At 52.9% G+C, this 19,415-nt stretch overlaps 1 protein-coding gene across 4 annotated transcripts in view; it reads right to left on the bottom strand.

Annotated features, from left to right (window-relative positions):
* Nucleotides 1–15,837, bottom strand: part of LOC122366200 (tropomodulin-like) — a 31,110-nt gene extending 15,273 nt beyond the window's left edge. For 2 of the 4 annotated variants that reach the window (XM_043338175.1, XM_043338174.1), the window contains exons 1-2: nt 15,643–15,836; nt 13,844–13,972 (exon numbers count right to left, since the gene is read on the bottom strand). In XM_043338175.1, coding sequence (XP_043194110.1) covers nt 13,844–13,972; nt 15,643–15,798 — 285 coding nt within the window. In that variant the 5' untranslated portion in view covers nt 15,799–15,836. Of the gene's footprint in view, nt 1–13,843; nt 13,973–14,693; nt 14,981–15,642 lie in introns of those variants that run through there. The other 2 variants (XM_043338172.1, XM_043338173.1) reach the window with 2 other exon arrangements.
* Between the last annotated feature and the right edge of the window lie 3,578 nt (nt 15,838–19,415).

Raw genomic sequence — 19,415 nt, forward strand, 5'->3', positions numbered from 1 at the left:
TGCACTCAAGAGCAATGACTGGATAAAATTTGGTAATGTCACACTCATCATCACTTTGGATCCTTCCTCGTTCTGGCTCTGATGCGCTAAGAAGACTGAAAAACGGCCGACTGAAAACTTCGCCACATAATCTTTTAACAGGTGGTAATTATTCGGTAGGTAGGTGTATATTTTCAGCAAGAAAGTTGTGCCTCTCGTTTATCACACAAATCTAGAATGGGATAGGTTGAAAAGGTTAATGCAATCTGCAAATAAAAAATGACCTTCGTAGATGTTAAAAATGCTATACTCGAATGCTATTCTGCTGTACTGGTAAATTCATGACATTTTCTTTGTACAGTACGACACACCTATGTTGGATTGGGCACTTCTGATTTTTTAGAAGAGTGTAAGCTTAGCCGTATAATAATCTCGCCCATCATCCGTCAATTGCCTTATAACGTATAGCGTAATATATCCGGAGCGTAACGGGATCAATAACCAGTACCATATTTATGAAGCTAGCAAGTCACAAATGGGCTAAGAATTAAATAGGCTATTGCAACCAACAAATTGCACCATGCCTTTATTGATGCAAGGATCTTGGTCTTTTCACCCTCTCTTGGACGATCTTATTGTTATTATTTTTGTCATTTTACCTTTTCTTGGATTTATGGAATTTAGCATTATTAACTCGTATGATGACTTAATCAGTCCTTAATGTGACTCGTGTGGTCGGCTACCCAACAAGGAGCGTACGCTTTGAAAAATAATAAAGCAAAAATATGAATTTCAGTGCCTCTCAGAACATAACGCCTATGTTCTTGTCCATCGGCCTCTCAGTGAAGCGATATACTCATAGAAGAGCACGTGGACGTTAGATATTAAGCTGCCGTACATACGGCTGATTAAGGAGACTGATAACACTGATAGCTGATAGAATCACCTGAGAAAACTACGGAACACCGTTGCTGGCTTATTTTTAGTATAGACTGTGAAGCCGTTTGATCGGCCACGTGCGCTAACCTAACACCAGTAAAGGCGTCCAGGCATCTCTATGGCGCTGTTTGATCTCTGTCCGCTTAAACGTTTTAGCTGTATTCTGCGCGCTGCCGCACCTTTTACCTACCAGTGTGTCAAATAAACCACTGCCAAACATTTACACTTTAAACTCTTATTTACAATGTTATAGCAACAACAACCAAATCACGCAGCATAGAATCAACAAACGTTACTTCAGTATCCATACTGATCAGCCAATCACGTCAAAACATAATTAGGTACTAATAAAACAAATTTAAAACATCAGAGCAAACTGCTGTATCAACTATGGGGGCCAATCTATTGCTTGTCTATCACCATGGACAGGTGTCACGATCTTCAACATTTGTCCATCAAACGGTCGGCTTGCTGCTCAATTTGTAATGGGCTACTTTTCAATCAACTGCCATTTTGACACTAAATGGGCCGAATCTAGACGCTCTTCTGTGTTGTCATCTCCGCGTGTCATGTGAGTACAGAGGTGTTCCGACTAGAACTGTCAGTCTATTGCCGGTGGCAGTTTGGCTTTCTGACGGGCTTTCTGACGGAGGCGTGGCTTTGTCGGCTTATAGCGGTTACCAGGGGTGTATCTGAGTTCAGAACACTGCTCTGCTCTTGAGGTAAATCTGAGTTCAGTGCCCTCGCACGCTGCCGTACCTATGTGTATCTGACCGCAGTGTCGTGCTCCTATGGCCGGTCGGGTCGAGGTGGGTATATATTTGATGCTGTTCCCTTGCCAGCAATAACATCCCCGGGTAAAACTGGCCTCGGCTGCCGCCGGCGACGGTCAACAGAGCGCTGTCTCATCAGACGGAGCCGCGCCCGCCAGCATCAGACGCGCAACAATCGGCTCCCCGTCCCATCTTTACCGCTCAGCCGACCTGATTTCCGAGGCACAGAGCCACGATCCTCGATATATAGGGGCAGACTCTTTTTTATGGCTCACCACTTCTCAGCACAACAATGCCACAGCTGAAAATCCTCTAGATTGGCATGCACTATTAGATTATTGATATTGATTGAGAAGATCATTGATCAGTGGCGCAGCCAGGATTTCGTTTCGGGGGGGTCATCGCTTCCAAAGCGGGCCCCCTAGTGTGCGGGCCCCCACCCATTTTTCAGAATCTCTCCATATTTCATACGCATTCTGCTGGGCTTTACCTGCACGATAACCCTGAGCGAGTTTGAATCAGAAAATTTGCATAGAACAGTAGCTCGGTAATCACCCGGTCTTCACTTTTTACGCAAATTGACCACGACAGAAATATGTTACTATGACGTATGACTTCGTATCTTTCGAGTCCGATATGAGCCCCAATTCCGCAATATGCATAGCATATTATATGCAATCGGAACTGTTGCCTGCTTCTGTCGCACAAGATTTAAAGTAGTCCCATGTGCCTGTCCTAAGTCATCTATTGGCTGCTGTAGTAGATTGTGCTTTTATTCTTCTTCATTACGTGAATTCGCTCGTAAGAAGTTTTAACCCTCGCCGGCACAGGGGGGAGGGGTTGATGCAACCCCCTAAGGTTTTTTTTTCGCGAAGAACTCGCGTAAAAAAGCGGCTGATCGCGACGTAACTTCCATAGTGCGCTGAAATTCGCGCAACTTATAGAACAAGGATGGATTGGGTAACGTGCCTGTGAAGAGTCACAGCTCGATCGGGCCGGTGGTGAGCACATGGCGCGTGCTCAAAAAGTGCAAATTCGCGTCATAGACTTTACATGCATAAATCGGCTTGCAAAAATTGGCGACAATGGCTCAACTTGCCCGACACGGGTCCGGTCCCCGTGCAGTATCTCGGTAACCGTGGGTCCGATCGGCACGAGGAACACAGTATCGTGCATGAGAATCGAACGGGCTATCGAATGGTGTGCGGTGCAGGGATGGCACGCGCCACGTGCACCCGTGAGGGCACTTATGCTTGAAAAATTGACGTTTTGGACGGATTTTGGACTTAATGCTATTTTTGGGTGACTGTCAGACGGAGCGGGTTCAAACAACGCTTGTTGGCAAGAGAAATGTACCTACCGCCTCTCATGGGAAAATTGTGAAAAGCTAATTGATCAAAAACAAGGTGGAACAAATTGCTGGAGAAAATAGCATTTGCTTATGACTTACTTCATTACAGGGGTTTTGCTACATAACCTGGTATGTTTGACAATTGAAATGGGCATAGATTGGAAGAGCATTCAATTGTGACCAAGGTCCAATCATCGCTTTTGCATGACGAGCAACAATATTCTTAAGAATATAAATGTTTCAAACCTCTACATAGTAATTCATCGATGGCTTTCACTCTTCAATAACCTACGCCAACCTATGTCATGAAATACACTTGGCATGTTCTATAGTAGAACGCATGGTTATTATCAGACACGAGCACCTCGATGCGATGGATATTTTTTCCCAAAACCAAATGCTTAGCCGTCAAAAGGCAATCGACCGTAATGGATACATAACCCACAGACACAAGACCAACCAAACGCCCACCGATCGAAAATGCCCCTTATTCGCGTTGCGAAGCAAGCGGGTCACCCTAGCGGGCCCCATTCACCCGGGGGCTCGGGCCCTATCCACATGGGGGACCAAGCCCTATCCATACGGGGGCCCGGGCCACGTTCACTGGGCTCCGGGCCTCGTCCACCCGGGGCTCCGGGGCCCGCCCACCAGGGGGCCCGGGCCCCATCCAGCCGGGGGCCCGGGCCCCGTCCACCCGGGGCCTGGGGTCCGTACTCCCGGGGGCCCGGACCCATCCATCGGGGGGCCCTGGCCCCATCTACCCGGGGGGCCGTGCCCCATCCACCTAAGGGGCCCGGGCCCGTTCTCCCGGGGCCCGGCCCCATCCACCCGGGGGCCTGTGCCCTATCCACCCAGGGGCCCGTGCCCTATCCACCCAGGGGGCCCGGGCCCGTTCTCCCGGGGCCCGGGCCCCATCCAACCGGGGGTACGGCCCCGTCCACCCGGGGCTCAGGGCTGTTCTCCCGGGGGCCCGGGCCCCATCCAGCCGGGGGCCCGGGCCCCCTCCACCCAGGGGGCCCGGGCCCGCTCTCCCGGAGCCTCGGGCCCCATCCACCCGAGGGGCCTGGACCCGTTCTCGCGGGACCCGGGGGGTCCGGGCCCCGTCCACCCGGGGCCCGTTCTCCCGGTGGCTCGGATCCATCCACCGGGGCCCATCCGCCGGGGGGCCCGGGCCCTATCCACCCGGGGGCCCGGACCCATCTACAGGGGGCCCGGGTCCCATCCACCCAGGGGGCCGGGCCCGTTCTCCTGGGGGCCCGGGCCCTGTCCACCTGGGGCCCCAGGCCGACCCCTCACCCGAGGTGTCGCAGTGGCCCCCTGGAGACTTCGCCTTCAAGTGGTGGGGGGTGTGGACCTGGGGCTCGCCTCGGGTCTGCCCCGGCGCCGGCCGACTCCGGTTCCGGGGAGCCAAACGAAGTCACGTGCCCTCTCCGGGGCGCAGCTGGGGGTGGTGCCCGCCGTCGCCGGCTGCTCTCCCGGATCTCCTCCTACCGGAAGCTACTCTCCAGCTACCGCAGCGGGCCTGGGAGCCGCGGCGTCGCACGCCGCGGCCCCGGCCCGCTAAATGATTAGACCCCAGGCCGCGCCCCCTCCCGCTAGCGCCGGCGGGAGGGGGGCGCCGCTCCGGGGGGATCGGCCCGGCGCCCGGACCACCACAACCGTCGCCTCAAGAACCGTCGCTACCACCGCAACAGGAACCGGAGAAGCCACGTGAGAATCGTCTCATGGAATGCGGAGGGGCTCCGCACCAAGCAAGCGGAGCTCCAGCGCTGGCTCACGACTGTCAGAGCGGACATTGTGGCGATACAAGAGGCGCAGCTTCCCGAGGTGGCTCCGAGGCTGGCCGGCTATCAACCCCCGGTAGTAGTGCGCCGTGCGCGAGGCCGTACAGCAGGCGCGGCGGTGAAGGGCGGAGACGTATGCATGTACGTGCGGCAGGCCTACACTTCACCGTCCTGGAGGGCCCGTTCCTGGCGAACACGGACGACACGACCGAGATATGTGGCGTTCGGGTCCTCGGCCAAACCCCCCTCGACGTCATCAACATATACAGACCGCCCATCCGGGCGACGGGAGACGATCGACAGGACCACTTCGACCCGCACTGCCTCCCTGATGGCCCCCGAGTGCTCCTGGTCGGCGATGTAAACGGACACCACCCTTCCTGGGACGACAGCTGCGACGAGGCTGATTCCGTTGGGGAACGCCTGGCCGACTGGATGGAGGACATCGGGTGGAGGCCCCTCAATAGCGGCGCCCCGACCTTCATCAGTTACCGGACCGGGAGTCAGACGGCCCCCGACCTCGCCGCCTGCGGTTTCGAACTAGCTGCCAGGACCACTGGACGCGGGGCTCCGACCTCGGGAGTGACCACCTCCCTATGGTGGTCGAACTCCGTGGGGCGGATCCCCCGCGAAGGAAGAGGAAAACGCGGTGGGCCCACCACAAAGCCGACTGGGTCGAGTTCGGGAAGTCGTGCGAGGCAGCCCTCTCCGTTCCGGCCCCCCCACAGGCCACGGTTCAACTTCTGGCCACCCGATTCACCGCAGCAGTCCAGGACGCCGCGAAGGAATTCATCCCCCGGGGAGCTAGGAGAGACGCCAAACCGTGGGCACTCCACCCATCTCCAGCTGGCGATTCAGGAACGCCGGGCAGCCAGAGACAACGTGAAGTCGGGAGACCCCCAATCGAGAACCCGCTGGATTGAGGCTAAGCGCCGGGCCAACCAGGTGGAGAAGCGAGTTACCAGGGAGCAATTCCGGGACTTCGTTACCACCGAGCTGAACCGACCTACCAGCGTGGCCGAGTCTCCCGGCTCCTGAAGAAGTGGGAGGGTGCCGTGGACGACGACCACCGAGAGGGCGAGGCGATGCGGATCGGAGACCGGTTACTCGTAACAGCCGAGGAGAAGGCCAATGCGTTCGCCGCCCAGTACGCCCATGTCTCCCGCCAGGTGAGGGCGCCGAAGATCGACCGAGCTGCGCGACGACGACTGTCGGATCTCAGACCGCGTCGCTGCGCCGACTGTGACGGCGACCACACCGGGTGCTGCTCGCCATTCTCCGAGGAGGAGCTGACCAGAGAAATCCAACTTCTCCAACTGAAGAAGTCACCAGGACCAGACGGGATCACCAACGAGATGATCAAGCATCTCGGTCCGGTGGCGCGCAGAGCCCTCCTCCGCGTGATTAACCTCTCGTGGAGAGTCGGGGAGGTCCCCCGGGAGTGGCGCGCGGCCACCGTGATTCCGATCCCCAAGGCCTCCAAGGACAAGCGTCTGCTGACGAGTTACCGCCCGATCGCGCTCACAAGCAGCGTCTCCAAGCTCGCCGAGCGACTGATACTAGCTCGGCTTGCGTTCGTGGCGGAGAGTCGCGGCCTTGTCCCTGACGAACAGGTGGGCTTCAGAGCCAAGCGGTCTGCAGAAGATAGCATTGGCCGGCTCGTCCAGAACGTCCAAGACGGATGGCAGCGGCCCAAGTATGACAGGCGTGCTGAGCGACCGGACGGCAGCACAGCCCAGAAGTACCTCCTCACCGCGTACGACTTCAGCCGAGCGTACGACGTGGTAGACCACAAACTTCTGAAGCTGCGCCTCCTCGAGCTGGGCCTCCCTCTGTGCCTGGTTCGCTGGGTGTGGAGCTGGCTACGAGACCGTCGAGTGCGGGTTGAGGTACAGGGTGCGCTCTCCAAGGAGCGGATCTTCCGCGCGGGCCTCCCTCAGGGAAGCGTCCTGTCCCCCCAGTTGTTTTTGTTATGGGCGGCAGGACTAGCCGAGGCCCTCCGCGCACCTGGCATCTCACCGTACATATACGCTGACGATACTGCTGTGCTCAGCTCCGGCAACACTCTGGAGACGGCGATACAACGCGCCCAGACAGCGGCTGATGCTCTAGCCGCCTGGGCACACCGAAACAAGATGTTGTGGCCGGAGAGAAAACCCAGCTGCTAGTACTGTCGCAGAACGCCAAGGACGCCGTCGGGTGCACCATCAAGGTGTCAGGGAAGACGGTGCGGGCGGGCGACTCACTGGTGCTCCTCGGCATCGAGTTCGACCGCCGACTCCAGTTCGGAGCACACTGCCGCCGTCTGAGAAGACGAGTCCGCCCCCGCGTCGCCCACCTGAGACGCCTAGCCGGCCGCAGCTGGGGGCTGGACGAACAGGCTCTAAGAACAGTCGCCAACGGATATTTCGGGGGGCTCTGGAGCACGCTGCCGCTGCATGGCTGCCCGCAACCGCGCCATCTCACGCCGAGCTCATTGAGCGCGAGATGAGGGCGGCCGCGCGGATCGTCACCGGATGCCCCCGCTCCACGCCGACACACGCGTGATGGCGGAGGCGAGGCTGGCCCCCATGGAGGAGCGGAAGAAAGTCCTCGCCGCTCGGCTATTGGTCGTGCCCTGGCGTTACCGCCGACCGACCCCCTGCGCAGGACAGCTGAGGCCTCGGCGCCCTCGCGGCTGTCTTCTGTGCGGGGGTGGCGAACGCTGGGCCGCCAGATGCTGGCTGAGGTGGAGGTCACCGCACCGATCGAGCCGGTGCTGCCTCCTCGCATCCCGCCGTGGGAGCGCGGAGGAAACGTCACCTTCTGCCTGGACGTGGGGCCACTACGAACCGGTGCGACAGAAGGAGAGAAGATACGGGCTGCCACCCGTCATCTTGCCGCTCTACCACAGAGAGCAACCTGGTTGTGGACAGACGGCTCCGTGGAGGGTGGCGTCAAGGACGGAGCTCTGGAGCTGTGGTCATCTGGTCGGACGGGGAGGAGGAAGACCTGAAGACACCGGCCGGACGACACTGCTCCAGCTACCGAGCAGAGATGCTCGCCCTGGCGTCCGGGCTTGAGCACCTGCTCGACAATCCACGAGACCGCGACATCCCCATCGTGATCTGCACGGACAGTATGGCCTCCCTGGCTACCCTCCGGGCGGGGCCTACCGCGCAGACGTCACCGCTAGGCGTCAGGATCTGGCGGGCGTTCTCGCGGCTGTCCCGGGAGGGTCACCGCCCGATTCACGCTCAGTGGGTGCCTTCCCACTGCGGGATCGAAGGCAACGAGCGGGCAGACGCCATAGCAAAGGAAGCGGCGGAGCTACCACAGGAGGACATCCCCGTCGACTCCAGGACCATCTGCCGAGCAGTAGCCAGAGCCGCCAGAGAGGCTACTATCAAGAACTGGCCAGCCGGGTGGTTCCGGTCCGTGATGGGCGACCGCCTACCGCCCCGAGTTACCGGCTTGGAGCGGTCCAGCGCGGTGGATGTCCACCAGCTGAGGGCCGGACACTGGTCTGGTGCCCGGTCCTACCTGCACAGAATCGGTCGCTCCCCGTCTCCGATCCCAGGCGGATGCCAGGGGTGCAACAGAGATGACTGCAGAGAGTCCTGGTGCCCCCTGTGCCGGGAGGAGCCGGACAGGCCGGACCATGTCCTCCTCCGCTGCCCCGCCCTGATGGGGACGAGATCAAGGACGTGCTACACCATCCACCCGGAACCGGAGGAGTCCGGGAGACCGCCGTGGTGGCGGCCCTGGCGGCGGCCGCCAGAGGCGCCCAGAGCCGACAGGCTACACTTCATTAGAAGCGGAGGGAAAACAACAACAACAAGGTGTCGCAGTGGGCATTTCTCGAAGCGGGCTCGTCCGATTAGATTAGGACCTCTCTCTCTCCTCTCCTCTCTCTCTCTCTCTCTCTCTCTCTCTCTCTCTCTCTCTCTCTCTCTCTCTCTCTCTCTCTCTCTCTCTCTCTCTCTCTCTCACTCTCTCGAGCGGGCCCCTGACAGAAATTTCGGGGGGGTCAGCTGACCCTCTGACCCCCCCCCCTGGCTGCGCCACTGTCATTGATAGAACTTATTGCTCGGCTAGATCATCAACTTCAATGATATTTAATTTCCCGAGGCATTAAACATCAACAAGAGCGCAGATTTTCCATTTAGCAGTCAAGCCACTTATCGCGAAGTCAGCTTTAGAATTGGATATTAATGGTAATGGGATTTGACTAGCCCACAAATAAGAATCGATGACGTTGTTTTTCTTGGAATAGCTGAGTGTTCTGACGGATGAGCTTCCTTGCGGACTATCGGACTTCCTGGACATATCCAGGAAGTTGCTTGCTCTTAGTTAGGTACTAAATGATAGCTGAATTGCCTTAGATTGACATTTATGCTCATTACGAGCGAGCGAGCGCAGCGAGCGAAGTGAGTCTTTTCAATATAACGGGAAAATCTCAGTATGAGCGGCCCGGCCCGGCCCGGCCCGGCCCGGCCTGTAACGCTTTTGAGAGGCTTATATCTCAGCAACCGCTGGACCGATTGGTCTGCGGTCTTTTTTGTTGGGTAGCCCCATCCCTTCTACCCCGTAATTGACTACTTTTGATACATCTCAGTGACCGTCGTGGCACGTGCCACGTGAAAAGTCAAGGGTGTTCAAGCTGTTTTGCAAAAATAGTGATTTTGAGAGGCTCATATCTCAGCAGCCGCTTGGGCGATTGACTTGCGGTAATTTTTGTAGGGTAGCAGCATGCCTTCTATCCAAAATAGGATACTTTCGATGCATGTGGGTCACCCCCAGTGCACGTGCAAAATACAACAATAAGAGGTGCCAAATTTGTTCCCATTTCAGTAACTCGGTAATTAATGGGGCGATTTCGCTGAAACTTGGCATACAGGCAGGCACCCACCAGGCAATGCATTCCCATGTGTTGCGGTTAGGGTGCTACTGCACGTGCGCACGTGCAGGGGGCGTTTCCAGATCTCGAGAACGGCTGGGCCGATTGCGCTCAAATTTGGTACACGGTTGGGGACCAGTCAGTAGGGTGCCGTGCAAAAGTCATTTTGGACCCCGTTTGCACGTGCGCACGTGCAGAATGCCGCTTCCAGATCTCAGGAACGGCTGGGCCGATTGCGTTCAAATTTGGCACACCGCTAGCGACCAGTTAGAAGGGTGCTTTGCGCAAGCCCGTTGGAAGCACCCTCTCGCCCTTCCGCACGTGCAAGGGCTCACTATCTCGCTCGCTCGTTCTTCGCCCAAAAGGCGTTTTACTGGTTTTATGAGTATTGATAAATTTTCCATTGCTTAGGTACCGATACGATGATTAAACCAAACCAAGTATGTATATTGTATAAGCCAATGAACTACTTTCCGCCTCCGTTTCTATGTTCTTACTACCAAGATTGAAAGTGGCCAATCCAAGTCATGTACATAAAAGCATTTTTGGCTTTTAACCCGGCAGTTGCTGGGGTATTTCGCCACCCACCGTTTGCTGGGGGGGGGGGGCGTTAAACGCCCCCAGCCGATAACTCGAGAACCAATAGGCGCAGCGAAACGCGCGAGGCAGCAAACGAAAGAGCGCGACGAGACGCTTCAGATGAGTACTTTAAAGTTGAATTTTGAGGTCACAGGTCGGGTCAAGGTCAGGTCAAACACCTGAAATCGGGCTTTCAGTAGCATGGACTTCAGGACTTCACAATGGGCGCCTCTCGCCATAAACTCTGTCAAAACGGTGCACAATCCACCCTATAAGGCCTACAAGAGTGTCAGCTCCATATAAAGGTCAGTCAAGCATAGGTCAGGGTCAAGGTCAGGTCAACCGGGCAGGCACATATCCCCGAAAATCAAAACTGATATTCGCAGCCTGTGACACATGTTTTATAGGTAATTTGGGGCGTAGAACACGATGGTGACATTCATTTTATCATATGTGTACGTGTTTGGCTCAAAAACTTCAATTTAAGAAATTCATGTATCATGGTCGTGAAGTAGTCACGAGAAATTGCCAAGATTCAGTTCAAGATTTTGGAAAATGCGGAACGATAATCAATAATCGAAGATAGCCATTTGATTGATCATGGTATTGGCAGTCTAATGGCGTTTACGGCATGTCTGTATGTCTATTCTGTGATTTTATATGATTTTTTGAACATATGCCGTTTTTGGTCGAAAACTCCGAAATCATGACGTCACTAAAACCTCGATATCTCAAAAATTTTCCGACCGATTTTTTTGAAACTTTGTCACAATAAACTTCAATCAATGTCCTACAGGTACCCAAAATTTGGCGCGCCTGCGGCGCGCCGTTTTTATGCTATGGCCCGGCGAAAAAAGTGGGGGCGTTTAACGCCCCCCCCCCAGCAACTCGCGGGTTAACCCGCGCCCTGATGGGGTCTGCCGAGCAACGCGGTCTGATGGGGGGGGCATTTTGCCCCCCCCCCTAAGATCTCGAGAACCACGCAACATAGCGACAAGCGGCAAACGGCGTTGGATAGCCCCAACGGCGAACTACCTTGTGACCTACTTTCATTGACCTCGGTCTAACAGATGACGTCACAGGTCAGGTCAAAGGTCGATTTTTTACCGTTTACAGGCATTTCAAGAAATGCGTTGTAAAATCGAGTAAAATGCATTTCATTGAAAATCATCGATGAGGAAATGTTCGTCAAACACATATTTTGCTATTTACGGTCACTGATACCAGGTCAGGTCACAGAGGTCAGGTCACTGCGGGTCACAAATTAAAAATATCATGTGATGCATGTTTTATGGTCCATTTCATATGCCAAATGCGATTATGTGGGACAGGCAGCCCTTGGGGTCAGTTGAGATTATGTTTTTGGTGAAGGTCAGGTCAAGGTCAGGTCAAGGTCAGGTCAAATTAGGTCAAATTTCAAAGTTGATATTTTTGAATAAAATGGGTATCGATTCGATGCAGCTCATCACGGGGAGTTCAATGGTGGTCTTTGTTTTGCGCTACGTGGTCTAGAATCGCTAAAAAATTGAGTTCAAAAATTTGACGTCATCAATTTTGAACCGTTTTTCGCTATAACTTGGCCAAAAAAGGAGGTATCGATCTAAAATTTGGTATGTATATGGAAGAGCGCAGGGACTATCACATATATTCCGGTTTTTTCGAAATTCGAAAAATTTTCGGAATTTTTTTGTGTTTTTCCAAAAAAATCAATTTTCTTTTATTTTTGGGGGTCAAAATCCCAAAATTTTGAAAATCCGAGATAACTGTTTTGTAGCGCCGTCTTTTCTCTACATAACCACGTAAAGAACGTTAAAATTGCTTGTTAACTTAGATTTGGTTAGCGTTTCAAGATGTCATGTTTTTTGCCCATTTTTACTCGAACATGACCTCAGTTTGACCTCAATAACTCCTGACCCAAGGTGACCTGTGACTTGAAATTTTGTGTGAAGGTGTCAAATTGATGTTTCAGGGAAGGTATCCAAAATTTGGCGGCCGTTTTCTCGCTATTTAAGAAAAACCCCAGGGGGGGCAAAATGCCCCCCCCCCCCGGGTTAAGCCGGCGCGGGTTAAGCCGACGACTTTTTTACATGACTCATTGACAACAAGCTTTTAAGAAAGTACGCGAAGTCATCTTCCCAGGAATGAAATAAGTTATGAAATCCTTATCATTTAATCAAAAGTTCATTCTAGATCGATCCATTATCGTTTTCAAACGAAGTTATTTGACAGATTTGCAGCATATCTGGGTCGTATGTAAATACATGATCTCTTTTCTGTCTGGTGATAGAACTCTGTTGTGACGCATCATGTTTGAAACGCTGGAGGTCTGTCAATAAAGGCGAGCCCGCATTAACTGCAGGTCTAGCTGTGGGATAGGTGCAGCTGCGGGCCCGACCATCGGGCTGGTGTGTCCTTTAATTTCATCAATCGTAGCAATGTTATGGAGATGGATCTTTCCGTCCATTGCCCTGTGATGTCATCCGCTAGTCCATAAGCTATTGAACAAACCGAGATGGACTCGCGCAGGCCAAGGCGCAGTGATGGACATTTATCTTTGGAGAACGGAGCATTGGGATATTCTTTTCGATTTGCAAGGTCATCGATCAATCAAAATATCGGAAGTGTGCAACAGTTGCCCTCTACCTCTTACTCGGGATCTCTGTCTCCCTCTCTCTCTCCCTCTCTCTCTCTCTCTCTCTTCTCTCTCTCTCTTTTTTTCTCTCTCTCTCTCTCTCTCTCTCTCTCTCTCTCTCTCTCTCTCTCTCTCTCTCTCTCTCTCTCTCTCTCTCTCTCTCTCTCTCTCTCTCTCTCTCTCTCTCTCTCTCCTCTTTCCCACAGCACACCGTGTTGTTAAATGTTCCAGATGACGTTTGCTATGATTACTTAAACCCAGCATACACAGCTATTAGATAATCTTACGAGTTTGTGCAACAGCATGATGATGTGGTCGATGCACTTGTCACGCTAGTGAGCGCCTCCATAAACTTTACGCTATCGATAGGAGTAAACAGTTGGTACACACCATAACCGCTCGTTCCGGTACGGCTAGTGCGGGCTCCGGAGGACTTATTTGGGACTTGATTTGACACCAGTGTGCACAATCATGGCAGAAGAAACGCTCTCCGATCTCTTGCATATAAGCAATCGGGGATATTTACGACTAAATGTATTGCCCGCGAAAGATGCTCAGACTGTTTCAGAGAGAGAGAGAGAGAGAGAGAGAGAGAGAGAGAGAGAGAGAGAGAGAGAGAGAGAGAGAGAGGAGAGAGAGAGAGAGAGAGAGAGAGAGAGAGAGAGAGAGAGAGAGAGAGAGAGGAATGGGTCATTGAAAGAGACCAATTCCGAGACTTCAGAGACCGACACCGATAAATTTTAGTTGCGATAAGAGTCCAGATTTCAACCGAGCTCACCCCTAAAATGGCATTCTAAGACAGTTCTCACCTCGCTCTGGGACTGCTCACTGCTCAGTAGAGCCCTCCCCCCCCCCCGACCAGACTCCCGCTCCACCAAACCGCTCACACCCAGCACCCCTCTCCAGACCACACCGGGAACTACTCACGTCGGGATCCACGTCCCTGGTGAGCAGCTCTATCTCCTCTGCGGTCAGCTGGTCCAACATGTCGTCCATGTCCATGTTGTCATACTCGCTGAGGTCCTTGCCAAACAGCTTCTTGTTGGCCCCCATCTCCTGCATCGCCACGGAACGGACGGTAGTGTCGAGTCAGACACTTGACAGGGATACATTCACTAGCTTACATTATTATTGACCGGCATCATATCGAAAGAGCAACTGAGGCCTGAGAGCCGTATTCGGGGAAAACTGTGCTGAGACAGACACACAGACAGACAAACAGAAAGATAAGCGGACAGTTGTGTTCCAATCCAACACATTTATATGGTCCAAGCAAGGTAAAATATACGGAATACATTAGTTAATGGTCAGCTTTGTCTGCACAAACATTACTTAGAATGGAGTGAGTTTAGGAAAACTTTTTCTTTTACGTACTACTGGGCTTATGTAGCGATCTAAATCTTACCTAAGCTGATCTAATGTGAAGGGGCCGTATCACGGGACTCAGGTGATCAGGTCTCAACAAATATGTCAGATACTAAACACATTTCCGGTGGATATTGAAATCAACTATTCGCCACGGATCAAAATAAACTGTGAGCGTTTGCCATTGACCAAAAATGCAAGAGGCGTCCTACTATAAATTCGGAACAGAATATCAGTACTGACTCATAAAACAGTTAACATTTTACAGCAGTAAATTAATCATTGACATTGATGACATTGATCATTGACATTCCAGTGACACAACAATAACCGCAAAAGCACAGTCCATGCATCAGTGAAGTACAGCAGTGACCTTTCCGCCGCCGGGGAGGGGGAGTGTGAGGGGTCTGACCGTGGAGCTGAAGAAGCTCTCCAGGTCGGAGGGCTCAGCACTCGGGAACGCTGACGTCGTGCCATGGTGCACTGTCGTCGAGCTGATGGAGCTCCGGCTCTGAGAGGACACTCGCGCACTGTACATGTTGGACGTCTTGCCCATCTCGGGCGCGAGTGTGGCGAGTTAACAATCACAGCACACCCCGGTCCGTGAGATCAGGTCAGGTCAGGTCAGGTCACTACGGCGCTCGGAGCCGCTCAGGACACTGTTAGGAGGAGGGCTCCGCCGCCGCCACAGCTCGGGCCACACTAGTCGCCGTCAGCGCGGCCGGATTCCAGAAATGTTCCAGACGGGCGGCCCGACGGGCGTGGAGCCGGTGCCGGGTGCCAGGGGCTGACGGAGAGAGGGAAAGGGGAGAGAGAGGGGAGCAGGAAACCACCACCGGCATACCTGGATACCGAGCCACCGGGCAGTCTGGTCAGCATCATGTCAACAGTCGCCCGCAAGCATAATCTGTGGAATCCATCGCTCTGAAAAAGGCGGCCGGTCTTCCGAATGCTGTGGGATTGGCCTGCCGGCCGGCCAGAAATAGACACCTGAAACAAACACAACGGAGCTCGCCCGTCTGACGCAGCCCAGAGACGTGAAGAGGGTGCTGGTTAGAGCAGGTAGCAACTCGAGTGACTCGAGCGGTTAGAATCTCACAGCACAGCAAACACACCCATCAAAAGCAGGCGGAAGGGCATGCCGACAAAAGTGCAGTGAGGGTACACCTGAAGTTTGCTGAGAGAAGCATTAGCAGAGTTGAAAAGGCCGTAGCAAAAAGATGTGAATAGATAGAGTCTGCAGCTGTCGCGGACGACCGCTGGCAGATGACAGCAGATGACAGCCGCGGAGGGCCGTCCGGCCGCGGGCGGTCAGTTCGATGGACCGGCACAGCTCGCCGGCAGACCCGAGCGAGCGTCACCTTGGAGCGCAGCGCCTCCACCAGCGGCTTGGGGTTGTAGGTGGTCTTCTTGACGGTGCGGGTGGTGGTCGTAATCTCCTCATACTCGCTGTCACTGTCGTCGCTGCCGGCGCCGGCCGGCTCCGGCTGATCGTGACCCCAGCGGTCCCGGTCCATGGTGCTCCGCGCAGTACCGTGCTCTGACCAGTCACTGGGCGGGGTGGGGCATCAGTGAATCTCCAGTCACTGGTAGGGATGGGGGCATCAGTGACTGGTCACCGCACAACAGCGCAAGTCGCTCGGTGGACCTGCGAGCCGCATGGATCCGATGCAACTCGGCATGCATGACTAGGGCAGCACGTAGTAAACCATCTTTAAACTAAACGGCTGTCACTAATCGATCTACGCTAGCTCATTCATTATCGAAAGCTACAAGGGATATGTGGTTTGTGCTATCGAGCTGCAAATGAAAACAGCTTCACTTAAAACACTGCCATAGTGCCATGCATCCGTTCCCTAAGAAGAGTTCAAGTGTCTCGTTTCATTGAAGGACAACAATGTTCAGCGCTATGAAAACAACCGATATTTACGAACATTCTTGTGGGCAATGTGAGACTTAGTAAACAAGTAGTTGTTGCCCATGGTCATTGGCGTAAGGACCATGCCGCATTAACCTCAGTTTCGTAACATCGTTGGAACTTGATATTCAAAAATGCATGATGTAATAAAGAAATGATCCACGACAATTATTTCTATCTGAAAGACTAAACAGTTTCTGATTGTGCAAAATTAAGCTATGTAAATGGGAGCAAGCGACTCGATTCGAGTTCCTTCGACCTTCGTTTTAAAGACAGACCACAGCGGTCTATCATTTAGAATTAAAATACGTAGGAATTTTATAATGTCCAGTTTACATGAAATTCCTTGATTAGGTAAATATGTTCAGAATGTACTCAATGAGCCTTTCGATGTGTGTGCTTTCTGGCATACATGTAGGTAAAGAAATCATTCAGAAATTTTGCATCAAAGTCATCACGTTAATAAGGTCTACAATTAAAATACGGATGTTTCCTAGCAAGGAAGCGTATTCTGCTTTAGACAGATTACAGCAATTTTGAAATATTGCTGTCATATAGGAAACATGTGTATGAATTGTGAACTGTGCAGTTTTTTATTGTCATCGCATGCATCTTTCTTTGTCTGGCTCGCCACTCCCCGCCGGCTCTCTGTCCGGTGCAGTTTCCATAACTGGACCTGGCGCTGCCCCTTCCCTTCCCTCCCCTCCCCTCCCTCCGTCGGCGGACAGTTTTAGCCGGGCGGCGGACACACCCGCTCCCGTTGGGCGGCCTATACATAGGACCTGGAATGATCACGTGCCGCGCGACCGGCCCACACAGCTGAGCAGGCTGTCAACCTCTAGCTGGAAAATGAGACGTCCGTCAGCTTTTTGTCGATCCGGTCAATTAATGTGACCCATTTCGTGGCGTTTCGAGGATGCTTTTACATTTCTGATAAAGTTTTTGCTTGAAGATCAAAAGCCTTACTACATGCGTCACGACTTTTTGGTGCATTCGAGCACGTTCATTCTGCAACTGCATGTAGTGTGGAGAATGTGTACCTATTGACGATTTGATTCGTCAGCTAATGGAATATATCAATGATTCAGTAATAATATTGATTGCTGATCAAACGTCACATGCCTCCCTCAGGTAGATACCAATAGAAACACAGTGCACATTGCACACTGGACGTTTCATTCGGACGTTTAATTTTGGTATAAACATATTGTGACGCCGACGGGTAACACAGCACAATCGGCTGGACGCGTTTCGTCACATTGACTTTATCAACACCCCTTTTCGGAAGACGAAACAATAAAAACACACACAATAATAACACTTTCATCAGCTATAATAAAGTAGTTCCTTCCTCATATGATACAATTTATTACAAAATATTAACTTTTAGCAGGTTTTCTTGTGTGTGTTTGCATTGTTTCTATTTCCGAAACAGTGTTGATAGTCAATGTGACGAAACGCGGCCACCCGATGGTGCTATGTTACCCGTCTCAGTATATATCTAGCGTGCATATGTGACCGCCAGATATGAATACCTGAAGCAAATACAACTAACATCATGATTTCATACTAATGAGAAGGGGCCAGTCAATCAATCAACTAATTAATTGCGTCAACCTCAATATAATCAGCTCCGTCCATTGTCCATTGTCCAGTGTCCACTGCCAGTGTGTCCGACGGCTAAGTGGCAGATCGGAGTCCAAAATCAGACCGAGTCTCCCACTCCTGGCCAGCTCAGCTGCACCGGTCTCGTGGGCGGTTTTTCTTTGGCACCAGATAACAACCGAAACTTCAGCTGCCAGCGGACTGACGAGTAGGACTGCGGAAATTCCAGCCGGAGAGAGGCTGAGAGAGACTCCAGCTGGCAGCAGACTGGAGTGGGAGGGGAGAGGGAGAGGGAGGGAGAGAGGGAGGAGAGAGAGTAGAGAGAGAGGGAGAGAGAGAGAGAGAGAGAGGCAGTGATTGTGTTGATTCCGTGGTCAAATGCAGCTTCCAACATCCAACCGCCGTGGTCCCTAACATCAAGATTCGACTCAAGTTGAGTAGTTTCCTAGACTAGCTGCATTCAGACCTTAACCCTCGCCGGACCTATTGGTTTTCTACATACGCGCCGGCCGAGGGGGGCGGGTACGACCCCCCCCCCTCGCCGTTTCGCCCCTGGTGGAGCTAGCGCGTCGCGGAAAAAACGAGCGTGTGCGCCGTTACGAGACGCAGAGATTGGTACCCGATTTTAAGGTCCTAGGTCAACCGGTGACCTCTGAGGTCAGGTCAAGTGCCCCAGGGTACGGTTCAGTGTTTGGTGAATAACTTCGCAAAAAACGGCCGCAGAGCGCCGATTTTGGCAGCATCGTGTTCGCCTCGCTCAGGCGCGTCGAATGATATACTTTTTGTCCGGGTCAGGTCAACTTGGGGTGTTGACCTCAGGTCAAGGTCAGGTCAGCACCCCCAGGTCACGAAGTTGGTCGAAAGAGGTCATGTCGCATATCATTCGATTCGGCAGGTCTTCCTGAGTCCATTGGTGGCTTTCCCGACTCGCTAGCTCAATTTGATCAAGAGTTATTAACGAAAAACTAATATGACCTTGATGACGTCATAAATGACGTCACGCAAGGTCAACATTGCAAAAGTGACGCATCTAGCCTTGCAAGGAGTGCATAAAATCACGATTCTATGTGCTTGAGATAGTTGGAGATCGTTCCCGGCGCAGAATAACAGTTTTCATTTTTCCCCATTGACTTATAATGGTGAGGTCACGAAAATGACCTGACCTCATATGACCTTTAGGAAAAATCCGAGATATACAAGTTGTGGGACTCATAATGGATACTAGATCCTGCAAGTTTCATTTCCCTGTGACATCTCCTCTGGCAGTGAGGGCGTTGGAAGTTGCGACATCTGAAGACCGTGCAGAGGTTCACTTATGACGTCATAGGTCAGTGACCTGACCTGACCCAAAAATGCGGTTGGTTGTCAAAAGATGCGGCTTGGATCAAAGGTCAGGTATGCCAAGTTTCAGCTCTCTATCGCCAGCGTGTTCTGAGCTATCGCGAAAAAACCCTATGGGGGGCGGCACCCGCCCCCCCCCCCCTCGGCCGGCGAGGGTTTAGACTAGTTAGAGAGCCTGGCAGGTCATCTACGAACTGCCATGTCAGGTGGTCAGCATAATGGCACCCTGCAGGTTTAACTATACATTCATTGCGACCATGTATAATTCCA

This window comes from Amphibalanus amphitrite, unplaced genomic scaffold (assembly GCF_019059575.1).
Source record: "Amphibalanus amphitrite isolate SeventyFive unplaced genomic scaffold, NRLGWU_Aamphi_draft 000790F_arrow, whole genome shotgun sequence".
NCBI classification, from domain to species: domain Eukaryota; kingdom Metazoa; phylum Arthropoda; class Thecostraca; order Balanomorpha; family Balanidae; genus Amphibalanus; species Amphibalanus amphitrite.